Source organism: Cyclopterus lumpus, chromosome 17, assembly GCF_009769545.1.
Source record: "Cyclopterus lumpus isolate fCycLum1 chromosome 17, fCycLum1.pri, whole genome shotgun sequence".
Taxonomy (NCBI): Eukaryota; Metazoa; Chordata; class Actinopteri; order Perciformes; family Cyclopteridae; genus Cyclopterus; species Cyclopterus lumpus.
This window is the reverse complement of record NC_046982.1, coordinates 18,918,203-18,932,910: the sequence shown is the minus strand read 5'-3', so window position 1 is coordinate 18,932,910 and position 14,708 is coordinate 18,918,203. Positions and strand designations below refer to the sequence as shown.

General features: G+C 45.6%; 1 protein-coding gene across 6 annotated transcripts in view; it reads left to right on the top strand.

Annotated features, from left to right (window-relative positions):
- LOC117746586 (disco-interacting protein 2 homolog C) overlaps nucleotides 1–14,708 on the top strand; it is a 134,450-nt gene that overhangs the window by 89,315 nt on the left and 30,427 nt on the right. For all 6 annotated transcript variants that reach the window (XM_034555821.1, XM_034555819.1, XM_034555817.1 and 3 more), the window contains 5 exons: nucleotides 1,940–2,086; nucleotides 5,660–5,779; nucleotides 6,292–6,489; nucleotides 10,060–10,151; nucleotides 13,882–13,992. In XM_034555821.1, coding sequence (XP_034411712.1) covers nucleotides 1,940–2,086; nucleotides 5,660–5,779; nucleotides 6,292–6,489; nucleotides 10,060–10,151; nucleotides 13,882–13,992 — 668 coding nt within the window. The remainder of the gene's footprint in view (nucleotides 1–1,939; nucleotides 2,087–5,659; nucleotides 5,780–6,291; nucleotides 6,490–10,059; nucleotides 10,152–13,881; nucleotides 13,993–14,708) is intronic.

Sequence of the window (14,708 nt, the reverse complement as noted above, 5' to 3'; positions counted from 1 at the left end):
ATGTATGACAATTAGCAAATATTTAATAAATTAGTGCCTCATTTGCATATTTCAACAAAAACTGGGGAATTTTCATTGTGATATCTATTCAGGTTTGTTTCTCCCCCTGAAAGCTGATTGAACAACAATATACTGCACAAAGGAAGTATTGTGCATAAGTGTGCAATCCAACAAGCGATGATGAAATATTAAGAGAACGACATCTTCGTTCCGTCGCTGGACGTTTGAAAACCGAACATGTTTAATTCATGTTTAATTTGTCCGAGTGGAGATAAAAAACAAAGCGGATATTAAAGAGTATTAGAGTACATTCCCAAAGTACGTGGACACGGATTTTTGTGTTTTGATGGGAGCAAATCCCTGAAACCAGACGAGTGGAGGCTGTTTGGCCCATTGCTTTGGGAACACACGGCCGTGGCCTCTTTACGTGGTTCACCTGTTCAAATCTCACATAAAGGCGACTTTTACGACGCCTCTTAGAGTTTTCGTTGTTGTTGACACTGTCAAAGAGTGGTTCTTTTTATTTATACGTTTTAGCATTGAGGTGATAGTTGGTGTACTTGACTGGATTATACCCCCCCCCCCCCCCCCCCCCCCCCCTCCCCTCCCCTCACACACACACACACACACTTCCCCAATCCCTTCTTTTTTGTAATTAGGAAAAAACAAAAAAGTAATTGGATGAAAACATGTACCGAATGGCGAAAGTATGAATTTAATTCTCTTTGTGTACACGAGCAGCCCTTCAAAATAAAAGCACTCACGTCCACTTCTCATATACCTTCCGATTTGAAGACGATGTCAAGCCTCGTTAGCGCCGTGGTTGTCGTGCTACATCTCGACACGACCTCTGACCTCCAGGGATCGATTAAGCTGCATTTACAGAGAGTTTCTCCATATCCAAAGCCCTCAACGACGTAACTTTACCACGGCAGACCACACACGGAGAGCATCGAAATCCCACAACGTGGGAATACAAGATCAGCGAATCGATTGATAACTCCGTCTGGATTTAAAGTGACGGTAAACTTCACAACAGGCTGCACCAACGTTGGCGCATCCCTTCTTCATATTCAGCGCGCGTCTTTCTCTCCGCGCATCATTTCATGCTCCGACCGCTCAAAGTGAAGATTCCTCGGGGCCAAAAACAGTAAACACCGTTTGATGTCTGTGGAACAGCAGCCCGAGCCCCCTTGACGGAGGTAAATGTGAAAAATAATATATATTTTTTTAGAGGCATGGTGAGAGCTTTGAAACACCAGATAGGCCGACACACAATCTGCATGTAGCACAAAACGGCGGTGGAGAAACGGACGTTACGCCGCGGCCGTGCATGGAAATGGAGTCGTGGAGTGACGTTTTCTTTGTATATTTGCGGCCGAGGCTCGAACCTTATTTCCTGCAGCGAGGATCTTTTTTAATATCCTTGTGCGAAATCCTTCGCAGTGTGTCTAAGCTGCAGGTTTCAATTTAGCAGTTGCCTGGAATAAATACTTTTTATAGATGCGTCTGTGAGAGAGAAGCATTCGTTATGTACGAGTCTGAGGATAAATAACTTCATCCGGAAGGTTGCACTTTAATTTAGTCGCTTTAGTTACAGAGTTTGTCTTAAACTTTCCCAACGAGAAGATTCTCATGATTCTCTCTTTGACTCACGGCTCAAGAGGCAACTTCAACATCTCAACTTTCAAACGGCATTTATTCAACAAACGGTTCAACCGAAACCTCAATTTCTTTAAGCACTTTAAAAAAACACCGTAACTGGTTGAAGTGTCCGAGCTGACACTTCAACCCCTTTTAGTGCTTCATCTTCTGCTTTAACTGGTCGTGCCGAATGCCATTTCAGGAGGATGCAAAAGTTGTTTATTGTGTCTTGGATGTGTAGGAACTAACCAGAATCCCCCCCCCCTCCCCCTCTTCTTGTTTTCTCACATCCCAGAGAACCACTCCGCCCCTCCGGACGTCACCGGCTACACCAACAACACCGCCGACGGGATCCAGGTGGAGAGAGCCCCGGGCGCCGGCACCGCCGCCCAGAGGCCGACGCCCAAGTACGGCAACGCCGAGCTGATGGAGACCGGAGACGGTGAGTTTTTTTATGCCAATAACGGAAAAGAAGACCAATATTCATGCGGCGTCTTCCAGGGTGACCTTTGTCATGCCTTAAAACTCATATTATTACTCATTATATTATTCTGTGTCTGAACAATAAATAAATCAGAGCATCCAAACTTTCTCAATTCAAATGAACCTTTATTCGAACCAGCACATTGCACCGGCACGTTGAACCAGCACATTTCACTGGCACGTTGAACCAGCACATTGCACCGGCACGTTGAACCAGCACATTTCACTGGCACGTTGAACCAGCACATTGTACCGGCACGTTGAACCAGCACATTGCACCGGCACGTTGAACCAGCACATTTCACTGGCACGTTGAACCAGCACATTGTACCGGCACGTTGAACCAGCACATTGCACGGCACGTTGAACCAGCACATTGAACCAGCACATTTCACTGGCACGTTGAACCAGCACATTGCACTGGCACGTTGAACCAGCACATTGTACCGGCACGTTGAACCAGCACATTGTACCGGCACGTTGAACCAGCACATTGCACCGGCACGTTGAACCAGCACATTTCACTGGCACGTTGAACCAGCACATTGCACCGGCACGTTGAACCAGCACATTGCACGGCACGTTGAACCAGCACATTGAACCAGCACATTTCACTGGCACGTTGAACCAGCACATTGTACCGGCACGTTGAACCAGCACATTGCACCGGCACGTTGAACCAGCACATTGCACGGCACGTTGAACCAGCACGTTGAACCAGCACATTGTACCGGCACATTTCACTGGCACGTTGAACCAGCACATTGCACGGCACGTTGAACCAGCACATTGAACCAGCACATTTCACTGGCACGTTGAACCAGCACATTGCACTGGCACGTTGAACCAGCACATTGTACCGGCACGTTGAACCAGCACATTGTACCGGCACGTTGAACCAGCACATTGCACCGGCACGTTGAACCAGCACATTTCACTGGCACGTTGAACCAGCACATTGCACCGGCACGTTGAACCAGCACATTGCACGGCACGTTGAACCAGCACATTGAACCAGCACATTTCACTGGCACGTTGAACCAGCACATTGTACCGGCACGTTGAACCAGCACATTGCACCGGCACGTTGAACCAGCACATTGCACGGCACGTTGAACCAGCACGTTGAACCAGCACATTGTACCGGCACGTTGAACCAGCACATTGTACCGGCACGTTGAACCAGCACGTTGAACCAGCACATTGCACCGGCACGTTGAACCAGCACATTGCACGGCACGTTGAACCAGCACATTGAACCAGCACATTTCACTGGCACGTTGAACCAGCACATTGTACCGGCACGTTGAACCAGCACATTGCACCGGCACGTTGAACCAGCACATTGCACCGGCACGTTGAACCAGCACATTGCACCGGCACGTTGAACCAGCACATTGCACCGGCACGTTGAACCAGCACATTGCACCGGCACGTTGAACCAGCACATTGCACCGGCACGTTGAACCAGCACATTTCACTGGCACGTTGAACCAGCACATTGCACCGGCACGTTGAACCAGCACATTGCACGGCACGTTAAACCAGCACATTGAACCAGCACATTTCACTGGCACGTTGAACCAGCACATTGTACCGGCACGTTGAACCAGCACATTGCACCGGCACGTTGAACCAGCACATTGCACGGCACGTTGAACCAGCACATTGAACCAGCACATTTCACTGGCACGTTGAACCAGCACATTGTACCGGCACGTTGAACCAGCACATTGCACCGGCACGTTGAACCAGCACATTGCACGGCACGTTGAACCAGCACGTTGTACCGGCACGTTGAACCAGCACGTTGAACCAGCACATTTCACTGGCACGTTGAACCAGCACATTGTACCGGCACGTTGAACCAGCACATTGCACCGGCACGTTGAACCAGCACATTGCACCGGCACGTTGAACCAGCACATTGCACGGCACGTTGAACCAGCACATTGAACCAGCACATTTCACTGGCACGTTGAACCAACACATTGCACCGGCACGTTGAACCAGCACATTGCACGGCACGTTGAACCAGCACATTGAACTAGCACATTTCACTGGCACGTTGAACCAGCACATTGTACCGGCACGTTGAACCAGCACATTGCACCGGCACGTTGAACCAGCACATTGCACCGGCACGTTGAACCAGCACATTGCACCGGCACGTTGAACCAGCACATTGCACCGGCACGTTGAACCAGCACATTGCACCGGCATGTTGAACCAGCACATTGCACCGGCACGTTGAACCAGCACATTGAACCGGCACATTGCACCTGCACGTTGAACCAGCACATTGAACCGGCACGTTGAACCAGCACATTGCACCACCAGCACATTGAACCAGCACATTGCACCAGCACATTGCACCACCAGCACATTGCAGCAGCACATTGAACCAGCACATTGCACCACCAGCACATTGCACCAGCACATTGAACCATCACATTGGTTTAGAGTTTACAGATGGGAGCTTTATTCGGCTGGAAGAGCTGAGGCTCTCTCTCGAAACACGGAGAGGATTTCATCATCTTTCTATTATTATTATTGTCCCAATGGGTCTTTTTCCTTTTTGTGTTCCGAGATTTGGATTTTTGAGGATTTAACCTTTGATTCACTGTTTTATTCATTTTTTGCTGCACTTATTCTTTTGTTCGGATGCATCTCACTGCCTGTAATCAATTTCACTCTATTCGTGTCAGTGAAACAGACTTTATTTTTAATAACATAAGGAGAATAACATTGACAAAGGCAAAAGAGTCCTTACAATCTCTTATTTTATTTCATTTCTATGGAACCAAAGTTGCATCTCTGTCTCTTTTGTTATGGTTTATTTGTGTTGTTTGTAGATGGACGACGATACAACCTTTTATTTTTATGACAATTTAAGAACATTTATACATATTTCTTTCATGCTATTCCCCTTCTGATTTCTGCTCCATTTCAGAATCAGCTTTATTGCCACGTGTGCTCCGGTTAGACGTACGCTCTCGTCGTACATTTACAAATAACAAGATAAATATAAACAGACATTGAAGACAACAGAGTAGCAACAGGTGTGTACAATATAAAAAAAATAACAACAATGACAATGCATTGGGGATGTTAGTGCAGAAAGGTGCACTGACGTGACGTTGAAATGCGTTCAGGTTTTTAGAGGTGGGGCGACATTGCGTATTAAATCCACGCAGACGTGAGTAGACGATCGTTTTTTTGCATTTCAGGTGCCAAATGAGGCAGAGGCGTGTCCACGAAACCCACGGTTGGGTTTGAAATCAGCCTCAATGTAAAAGAGCAATTTGTTCCTCATCTCTCGTGTCATGTTTCAGTTGATTGCTCACTGGAGCGGAAAAGAAACGCGAGACTTTAATTAATGCCGATTTTTTTTTAAACTTACGAACGGGGGGGGGGCGAAGTGGCATCGCTCGACAACCACTTCACCACTGTGAGAGCGCAATTAGGAGTTTAATCCACGGTGTGTGTGTGTGTGTGTGTGTGTGTGTGTGTGTGTGTTCGCCACCTGCAGGTGTTCCAGTCAGCAGCAGAGTTTCAGCCAAAATACAGCAACTCGTCAACACTCTGAAGAGACCCAAGCGGCCGCCGCTGAGGGAGTTCTTTGTCGACGACTTCGAGGAGCTGCTGGAAGGTAATAACTTCTAAATATTCCAAGCTATTTTCTTCTCGTACTATATAACCGGATTTTGTTGGTGGGCTGGAGGCGGAGGGTGGAATAAACACTCGATAATACAGTTGAGAAATACTATGTTACAAGTAAAAGTCACATGTTCGAGGCAAAAGTGCAAAAGTATTGCCATCAAAATACACTTAAAGTACCAAAAATACAAGTACTCATCATGCCGAATGGCCCGTTTCAGACATTTTATATTACTGGATTAGAATGATCGATGCATTAATGTCACATGTGGCTAATTTAATTCAATCTAAATCTAGATTTAGATTTAATTTAATGAGACAAAGCTTGGTTCACAAAGATGCTGTCGACGTGGCATTTTGCTTTCAATGATACAGCAGTAATGTAAACGTGGAGTAAATGCTGCGGTGGTCTATAAATACCACAGTAGTAGCAGCTCTGTAACGGTACATCGAGCATCATCCCCACATTTGAGCGTTCTCACCCTCGTCTTCTCTGTCCTCCAGTCCAGCAGCCGGACCCCAACCAGCCCAAGGCGGAGGGCGCCCAGATGGTGGCCACGCGGGGCGAGCAGCTGGGCGTGGTCACCAACTGGCCCCCGTCTCTGGAGGCGGCCCTGCAGAGGTGGGGCACCATCTCTCCGAAGGCCCCCTGCCTCACCACCATGGACACCAACAGCAAGCCGCTCTACGTGCTCACCTACGGTAATCGAAGCCGCCTCGCTTCTCGCCGATTGGAAAAAGAAAAACCACACAGGGGGGGAGGGGGGGGTCAGACTTCTTATTGTTTCAGCTCCATTGTTATGTGGACGTCTTCATTTGTTTAAGCCGCCGCGACGGAGACGTTATGTTTTCTTGTTCGTCCGTGTCCGTCCCATTTTCATCAACGGCTTGAAGGAATTTCTTCAAATTTATATGAACTCACAAATTTTTAAGAATTTGTTTGCTAATTATGAGAATTTCACACAAATAAGATAATATAAGATAAGATACTACTTTATTCATCCCCAGGGGGGAATTTTTTCGATAAATTGATAAAAGCGATGACATTTTGGACTACAACAACAGTTGTGAACTCCCTGACTATGATCATAACGCCACATTTTGGGATTACAGTGGCAATTACAGTGGCAACTGAAGAAGTAAATGTTTAAATATTTGGATTAAAGCTGGGTATTAGTGGTATGTGTGTAGTGCTGATACGATACCTTCTGGATACCAGTTGGAATACAACATTATTTTGTATTTATTTGACAATTATAACCATGTTCTTCAACCTTTTTATTACACCGATTGAATTCAGTAATTAAAACTCTTTAAATGACCAGACGTTCAATAGCGGCTTGACGGTGCTCTTCGCTAATAAAGTATCTATCACAAAACATTATGGATCAGAAATCTGCTCATCGTGACAGCAAAATGAGTTTCTTTCTGAGAGCCCACGGGACCTCATATCATTCATCATCGTGGGATGAGAACACAGCGGGGCTTTTCTCCCAAATAGTTTTTTTTTTTTCTTTCTCCCGGCACATACGGTGGCTCTCACAAGCCGATTTAAACTGAAGCACCAAACAATGTTTAACACCTGCTGCGTGAGCATAATTCCACTAATGGAAGCCAGACGGAGCGCATTAGCAAAGTGTGAAAAATACACTTTCAAGGAAAAAAAACCTCATTGAAAAAAAACATGCACGAAGAGTCGAGGGGCAGAAGAAGAAAAAATGCTTCGTCACCGTGGAAACTCGTATTGGAGGTGCGGTACTCGTAAAAGTACTTTCCTCCTCGGGTTGTACAACACGGGAACACACGGCCATTAACCCAGACTCAGCGTTGTCCCTGGAGCACCCCCCAACAGGCGTTGTGTGCGTGTGTGCGTGTGTGCGTGTGTGCGTGCGTGTGCGTGTGCGTGTGCGCGTGCGCGCGAGAGAGAGAGAGAGTGAGAGGAAGGCGTGAGCTTGCAGAGCTGATGATATGTGCTCACCAGACTGTGAAATGTCTTCAGCCGGCACTCCGGAGTCCGCCACCAGAGAGACAACACCATGGTGAGGCCGTGTGTGTGTGTGTGTGTGCAGTGCTGAATCTAAATCTCTATCTTCCTTTATCTTTTATTCCTGCGGTGTCTTTCCCTTTTGATGTCGGGCCGACAAGGACAAACTTGTTTTGTCTGGAAAAAAGATTTGTGATACCGAATTCTCTCTGTTTTGGAGTGTTTTCTATAAACAACAAATCCTGTTTTCGAACTTACACAGAACTTCGTCCCCCATCGATGAACTTTCCAGGATCGTCTTTGCTTTACAAACTCTTGGCATATTTTACATCACTTAGGAGTCGCGACACTCCACTTCAACTGCAGCGTCGTGCATTCTCTCTCCTGACCGCCAGGGGGCGACTCCTGCGGCAGCAAAAAGAAGTCCGATTGTCGAGAAATGAAAAGTGATTTATGGTCTCAGTCTCTAGTTTCAAGTCTTCTCGAACCTGCAGTTCTCCTCCTCCTCCTCCTCCTCCTCCTCCTCCTCCAGGCGCAGATCAACCCGGCATCCAAAAGCTGATGCCAGCCTGGAAACCACTTTCTTTCTTTTTTTTCAACTTATTTTTTGGGGCTTTTATTGACATGGAACGGGGGAGAGAGAGAGGGGATGACATGCAGCCCATTTGTAAAAATGCTGTACGTTCACGTGGAAAGAAAAACCAAACATCAGTTGAAAGCCGTTGCGTAACATGTCTGAAATAGAGAGCGATGTCGTGTCGTCCTTTTGTCGAACGGGCGCTCAGTGCGTGACCCGCCGTCTCTCAGCGAGAACCCGTTTTTGTCCTCGGAGTAATTTTTTTTCCCGCGAGAAGCCGCTGCTCTCGGGCGGCGAACGACTAACTTCAGAACAAAAAGAGCCTCTTTTCTTTTCTTTTTTTTCAATTACATCAAACACCGGCGATTGTGAAGTTTCCGGCTCCTCGGCCCCCCGGAGAATAAAAGGCCGCGCTGGATGTGCTTTCATGGGTTGGTTGAGTCATTTCATCCTCTGCACAGAAACCCTCTGATTCCATCTGCAGCTCTCTGATTTGCAGTTCAGCGGGTGAGATGCTTTGCAACGCGCTCGCGGGAATCTTCTCCTCTGATTGTTGAACATGTAGGTTCTCTCCCGCAGCGGGTGGGTGTCTGGGTGCCACCTCCAGGGTGCCCCCTATGACTGATGAAGTGTTGCATCTTCAACCCCGAAACACATAACATTCATAAGAAATAGGGACATCAAGCAGCACTTACGCTTTACTTATCTTTGGTGCATTTATGAGACAATAGTGATCACAATTATAACGATTTTGATGGGTCTTAACTGTCATCATGGTGTTGCCAGGCAGATTTCATTACTTTCTGGGCTCTCTATTGATGTCTAAATAGGGGGAAAAAATCCACTTTATGCTCCTGATAGACACAAGTTGTTGTTTTTGTGGTCTTTTATCCTGAAAATTCTTCCTTTTTTAAATGACACTCCTTGGTAACCTGCAGGCTTCTGTACCTGAGTCAGTGTTGCTCTGCCTCTCTCTCTCTCTCTCTCTCTCTCTCTCTCTCTCTCTTTCCTCGAGGAATACCAGAAGCGCTCCTTTTTCATTAGCTCTGACAAACATCAGAAAAACCCAATTTAGCATGAAAAACAATGAGGAATTGCTCATGCATAATATCTGCGTCTGCCTGTCTCAATTTAGGGAAGGAAAAAAAGAGATTGATTGATTCTATTGTCGTGAGTTTTTAGTGCATTAATGAACAGAGCCGGCTACGCCTGGCGGGCACAATGAAACTGATTGGAGAGATGAGATAATATTGTATTTATATACAGGGCTGGTATTTTTTTTTTTTATTTAGAAGAAAACAAAACAATGGTTCTCAAGTAGCGTGAGCACTGGAATGAAAACATTCGTCCAGACACCAAAAAAGACCTTCATCACTGTAATTATATACTGACGTCGCCTGCATGACTCCCTCTGGTGTGTGTCTCTGTGTGTGTGTGTGTGTGTGTGTACAGTTTCGCTGTACATGGATCCCATTACTCCACAGTCGAGGTTTTGGTTCTGGGAATCTGTGTGATCGTCTCCGTACCGGTCCACCCCCCCCCCCCCCGCGCGAGGGGAATCGATGCCTTTCATATGTAATGTCTTGCATATGGCGGAACCGTGAGGTCATCCTTTTTGTTGCGTCCGGCCCTGTGTGTGTGTGCGTGTGCGCGCGTGTCTGTTCTTTCTGTGGTTTTCACAATCGTAATCCTTTACGATCTCTGCCTTCAGGAAAACTCTGGTCCAGGAGTGTGAAGGTGGCCTTCAACCTGCTGCACAAACTGGGAACCAAGCAGGAGCCGCTCGTCAGACCCGGAGACCGGGTAAGTGGCGTGGGGACGCCGTCTATACGTGCACACTCACACGTGCACTGTTACTCTGAATGGCGAAGTGAAATCGACGTGGTTCGTGGGGAAACACCGCGTTCCGTTTGCGCGTTCCGAATTAGGTCTTATTCCGGATGCAGCGTTTTCCGATTAAAAACAAACAAACATGATATTTCAATATTGCTCAGGTTTTAGGAGCATTCTTTGGACATGTGTTCTTTATGAATAAGGGTCTCGATAGGCAACCACGGATTATGAAATATAGATGTCGTCGTCACCAATGGGCTCCTAAAAGTTGCCGCTAACGCAGCCTCAAAATATTGGGGGGAAAGCTTGAGTTTTCTGAACTTTCGCGCAACGATAACACAACACGTGACTTCCAAGATGGCAAACTTTATTACTCCTTTCAACCTTGACAAAGGCTTCGCTGACCTGATCCGCTTCTTGCACTCTTACCTTTCACAATAAAAGCCCTAGACACATGACATCCCTGCTGTTTAAAGGCCTTTATTCTGAATCATCCACAGGCACCACGTCTTTTTGTGGATTTAAATGAGATACACCAGTTATTTGAATTTGATCTGAGCCACATTTATTTCTCAACATCAGTTGAATTCCTCGTTGTGGAAAGTGTTGCGGCAAACAAAAACCAAACTATGTGCGAGGCTCCGTACCGCCAGAGGTGAACTCGAGGTCGTTTCTTTTTGTTCTATTTGAGTGAGTTTGAAGAGTCAGACTTTTTGTCACTTTGGTTTTCCTTTACGTATTAAAACATCAGAGCAGCTGGTTTTAAAAAAAAAAGAAGAAAAAAAAAACTCTCAAGATTTTCTGGGTACCTGCCAGAAAAAGAATCCTCGGCGTGGCACGGGAATTGCGCAATGTTTTAAAACATGTACACGTGTAGTCTCTTTTCCTGTCGTTTGTAATCATCGCGTCACACGCACAGACGAGCGCACTGAAGTGGAAAAGAAAAGCGCCGGTCACGGTCCCTGCCGCCACGTGACACCAGCACAAGCCTCTCTGTTCTCCGTCTCTTCTCGTCTCTCTTTCATCTTTACTTCAAGCTCCATTTCCCTCTCGGTCGGAGGCCAAGTCGAGGCTGGCGCGCTGCCAGGGTGTGTGTGGGTATTTATTTGTATGCGTTTCTCAGCCGGAAGGGCGTCGTGTGTTTTAATCACCGTACACGCCGGTCTTTTTCACAGCGTTACTGAAGTTTTACAATAAGTAAATTACGGTGTTGTTGTTTTTATTTTGACGAGGGGCGTGTCACGTCTCTCAGGATGGGTTTTACTGAGAGTGTTTAGAGGGCTGACGAGATTTAATTATTCTAAGAAATGATACGAAAAACTGCTCTGTTACGAGTTAGATGGTTCGGAGAAATGAGCCTGGGGAAGTTTGTGGATGTGACTTTCAGAACCAAGAAATGTTTGAATTTGAGGTATTTGCAGGTTTGTTTTAATTCTTTTATTCAAGTAGAATATTCCTTATGAGTTTAAATGAAATATACCGACATAATCCATGTAAACACGTTACAGAAAAAAGTGGCACACGAAATTGCTATCTGGTTATTTGAGGTACAACTCTATTTATGCATTTATGTTATTCTGAATATAAATATTGTATTGCAAAGCAAAATGTATTACCTTTTTCTTTATGTCTGAATTTTGATCTACTAGAAGGTGTGAACATACTTTTAGTCATCGGAATGTATCACCAGACCAGGTGTCTGTAAATGAAATACTCGCCGTCAACAAGCAGAAACACATTTGGGGGTCAAAGTGACATTAAGACAAAACAACAACAACAAAAAACAGGTGAAAATCAATGAACCGGAAAACCACAACAACAGGCTGCCCCTTTAGCGGAGTGTTTATTATACGGTTTGACATCGTTGGAGCTCTGCAGCTTTCCACTCTCTCTGGCATCATATACAGACGCAACCTGATGAGGGTTGCTCATGTCAACATTAGTCCAGTTAAAGCACCATTACACCGCTTTCATGCGCTCAGGTGCACTTAGCTTCAAGCCCCCCCCCCCCCCCCCCCCCTCCACACACACACACACACACATCCAGCCCACTACTGTGTATGGAAGCTATTAAACAGCACTTAGGCCAGGGGGTTCACCCTCATCGTCACGGCATGCAACTGGAGCCAAACTAGAGCCAATATGGCCGGCGAGCAGGAGTGACGACGTTGTAGAAACATGTTGGACGCTGGTTGTTCTGTTTCGTGTCCCGGAGGTTGAAAGATGGCGGATAGAAAGAAACCTGCTGCACAGATGTGATCTCGGGAGGATTCACCAACCAGGAGGAACAAAGGGAAATGGACAGAATGAGCAGCAGACATTTAAATTCTGTTCCTGCCAACAAAAAAACCCACCACAAAGCTGAATAAACTCCCGATAACGTCATTTAACGTCACTTTATAGAGTTAGTGTTTAATGTGGGAATGTTTTGGGTTGAAAACATAAAATAAAGATCCAGATCTGTGATAGTCTGTTAGAGATCTATTGGTTAGTGGGTATAAGACATTAGCTCGCGGCCCAGTTCTTAGGGGCGGCGATATAAACCTATTTGTTGGGGAAACCTCGCAGCGTGACGTTTTGTTTGACTTCATTAACTTTTTTTTAAAATGGCCGCTGCAAACGGTCCCAGAGACGACGTCGGTGTTTCAAGTGACCGCGTTCGGGCCGGGTCTCGTCCGGCATTTGTAGCGACGCGGAAAAATGTCACACGAAATAGTTCCGTATGTCGAACACGCCATCTTGAACAAGGAAGTCTAACTTCACTTGCGTACTTCCGTTCATTTGAACCCACACAAAGACCTTTTCCTGGACCTGACCAAGTAGTTTTGACTGGTAACGAATGTACACGTGTCGCTGGACCATTGCACGAAAAATGAGGGGTAACCATTGTGTAGAAAACATTGTACTAAAACCATTGTATAGAAACCATTGTATAGAAACCATTGTATAGAAACCACTGTGTAGAAACCATTGTGTAGGAACCATTGTATCGAAACCATTGTATCGAAACCATTGGATAGAAACCACTGGATAGAAACCACTGTGTAGAAACCACTGTGGAGGAACCGTTGTATCGAAACCATTGGATAGAAACCATTGGATAGAAACCATTGGATGTAAACCACTGTGTAGAAACCACTGTGTAGGAACCATTGTATCGAAACCATTGGATAGAAACCACTGGATAGAAACCACTAGATAGAAACCACTGTGTAGGAACCATTGTATCGAAACCATTGGATAGAAACCACTGGATAGAAACCACTGTGGAGGAACCGTTGTATCGAAACTATTGGATAGAAACCATTGGATAGAAACCACTAGATAGAAACCACTGTGTAGGAACCATTGTATCGAAACCATTGGATAGAAACCACTGGATAGAAACCACTGTGGAGGAACCGTTGTATCGAAACTATTGGATAGAAACCATTGGATAGAAACCACTGTGTAGGAACCATTGTATCGAAACCATTGGATAGAAACTATTGGATAGAAACCATTGGATATAAACCAATATATATGTCATAGTGGTGCGGGGCTGGACCCAAAAACAAGGACATGGAGTAATACACAATTATATTTATTTCAAGGCCAGAGATGGAAGAGGTGTGGGATCCGTGAAGGCGTCCTCTGCGATGCAGCCGACCGCATCAACATAACTCACCATCGGTCTCCCTTGTCTCCCTCCGACCTGCAGGTGGCGCTGGTCTTCCCAAACAACGACCCCGCTGCCTTCATGACGGCGTTCTACGGCTGCCTGCTGGCCGAAGTCGTCCCCGTGCCAATAGAAGTGCCGCTGTCCAGGAAGGTAAGCTGGCTCGGTGCCAAGAAACCAGGGATTTAGTGCAACGTGTCAACGACGAATCGTTCGTATCTGATCAGCATTGGAAGAGAATGGCAGCCTTTAAATTAAGGCGAGACTCGACAGGCAAAACAACATTTAGCTTCCATAACAGACAGGAAATTAAATGTTTGTTTTTGCTTCTTTGTCTGTTTGCGTCTGTAGATTTCTCCTAAATTCACCAACAGTTACCGTTAGAAAATGCCCTATTTTTATTTAATTTGTCATACATAAAAGAACCATCTTAATGTCAGTCATGATGTTACTGGTGATATCTATTAGTTCATTTGGGTCTTGTGTCTTCAACATTTTTGTAATTTGTAATTAAAAAACATCTGTTAAAATGATCCACACATCTCCAGTGCATCCACCAAACCTCTTATTCCTTTCTATATTTTGAAGGTTTCTACAGGGTGGGGCTTGTTCACGTATCATTTACAACCTGATTCATACAACATTTTATTACTAAAAACATGGAGAAAATGGACATTTCTTTTGGCCGTCGACAGCATGTTCTGATTCAATGGATCAACTCTCTCCGCTCGTGAATATGTCATGAAGTGTGTACAGTTGTCAGTCAAACCTTTTTCTTTCTTTCACGAGGTGATAAGTTTATCTCTCTAAGATGAGACATGATGTTCATAAACAGATGATTTGCACGTGCACAGTTTTGTTTAATGCGC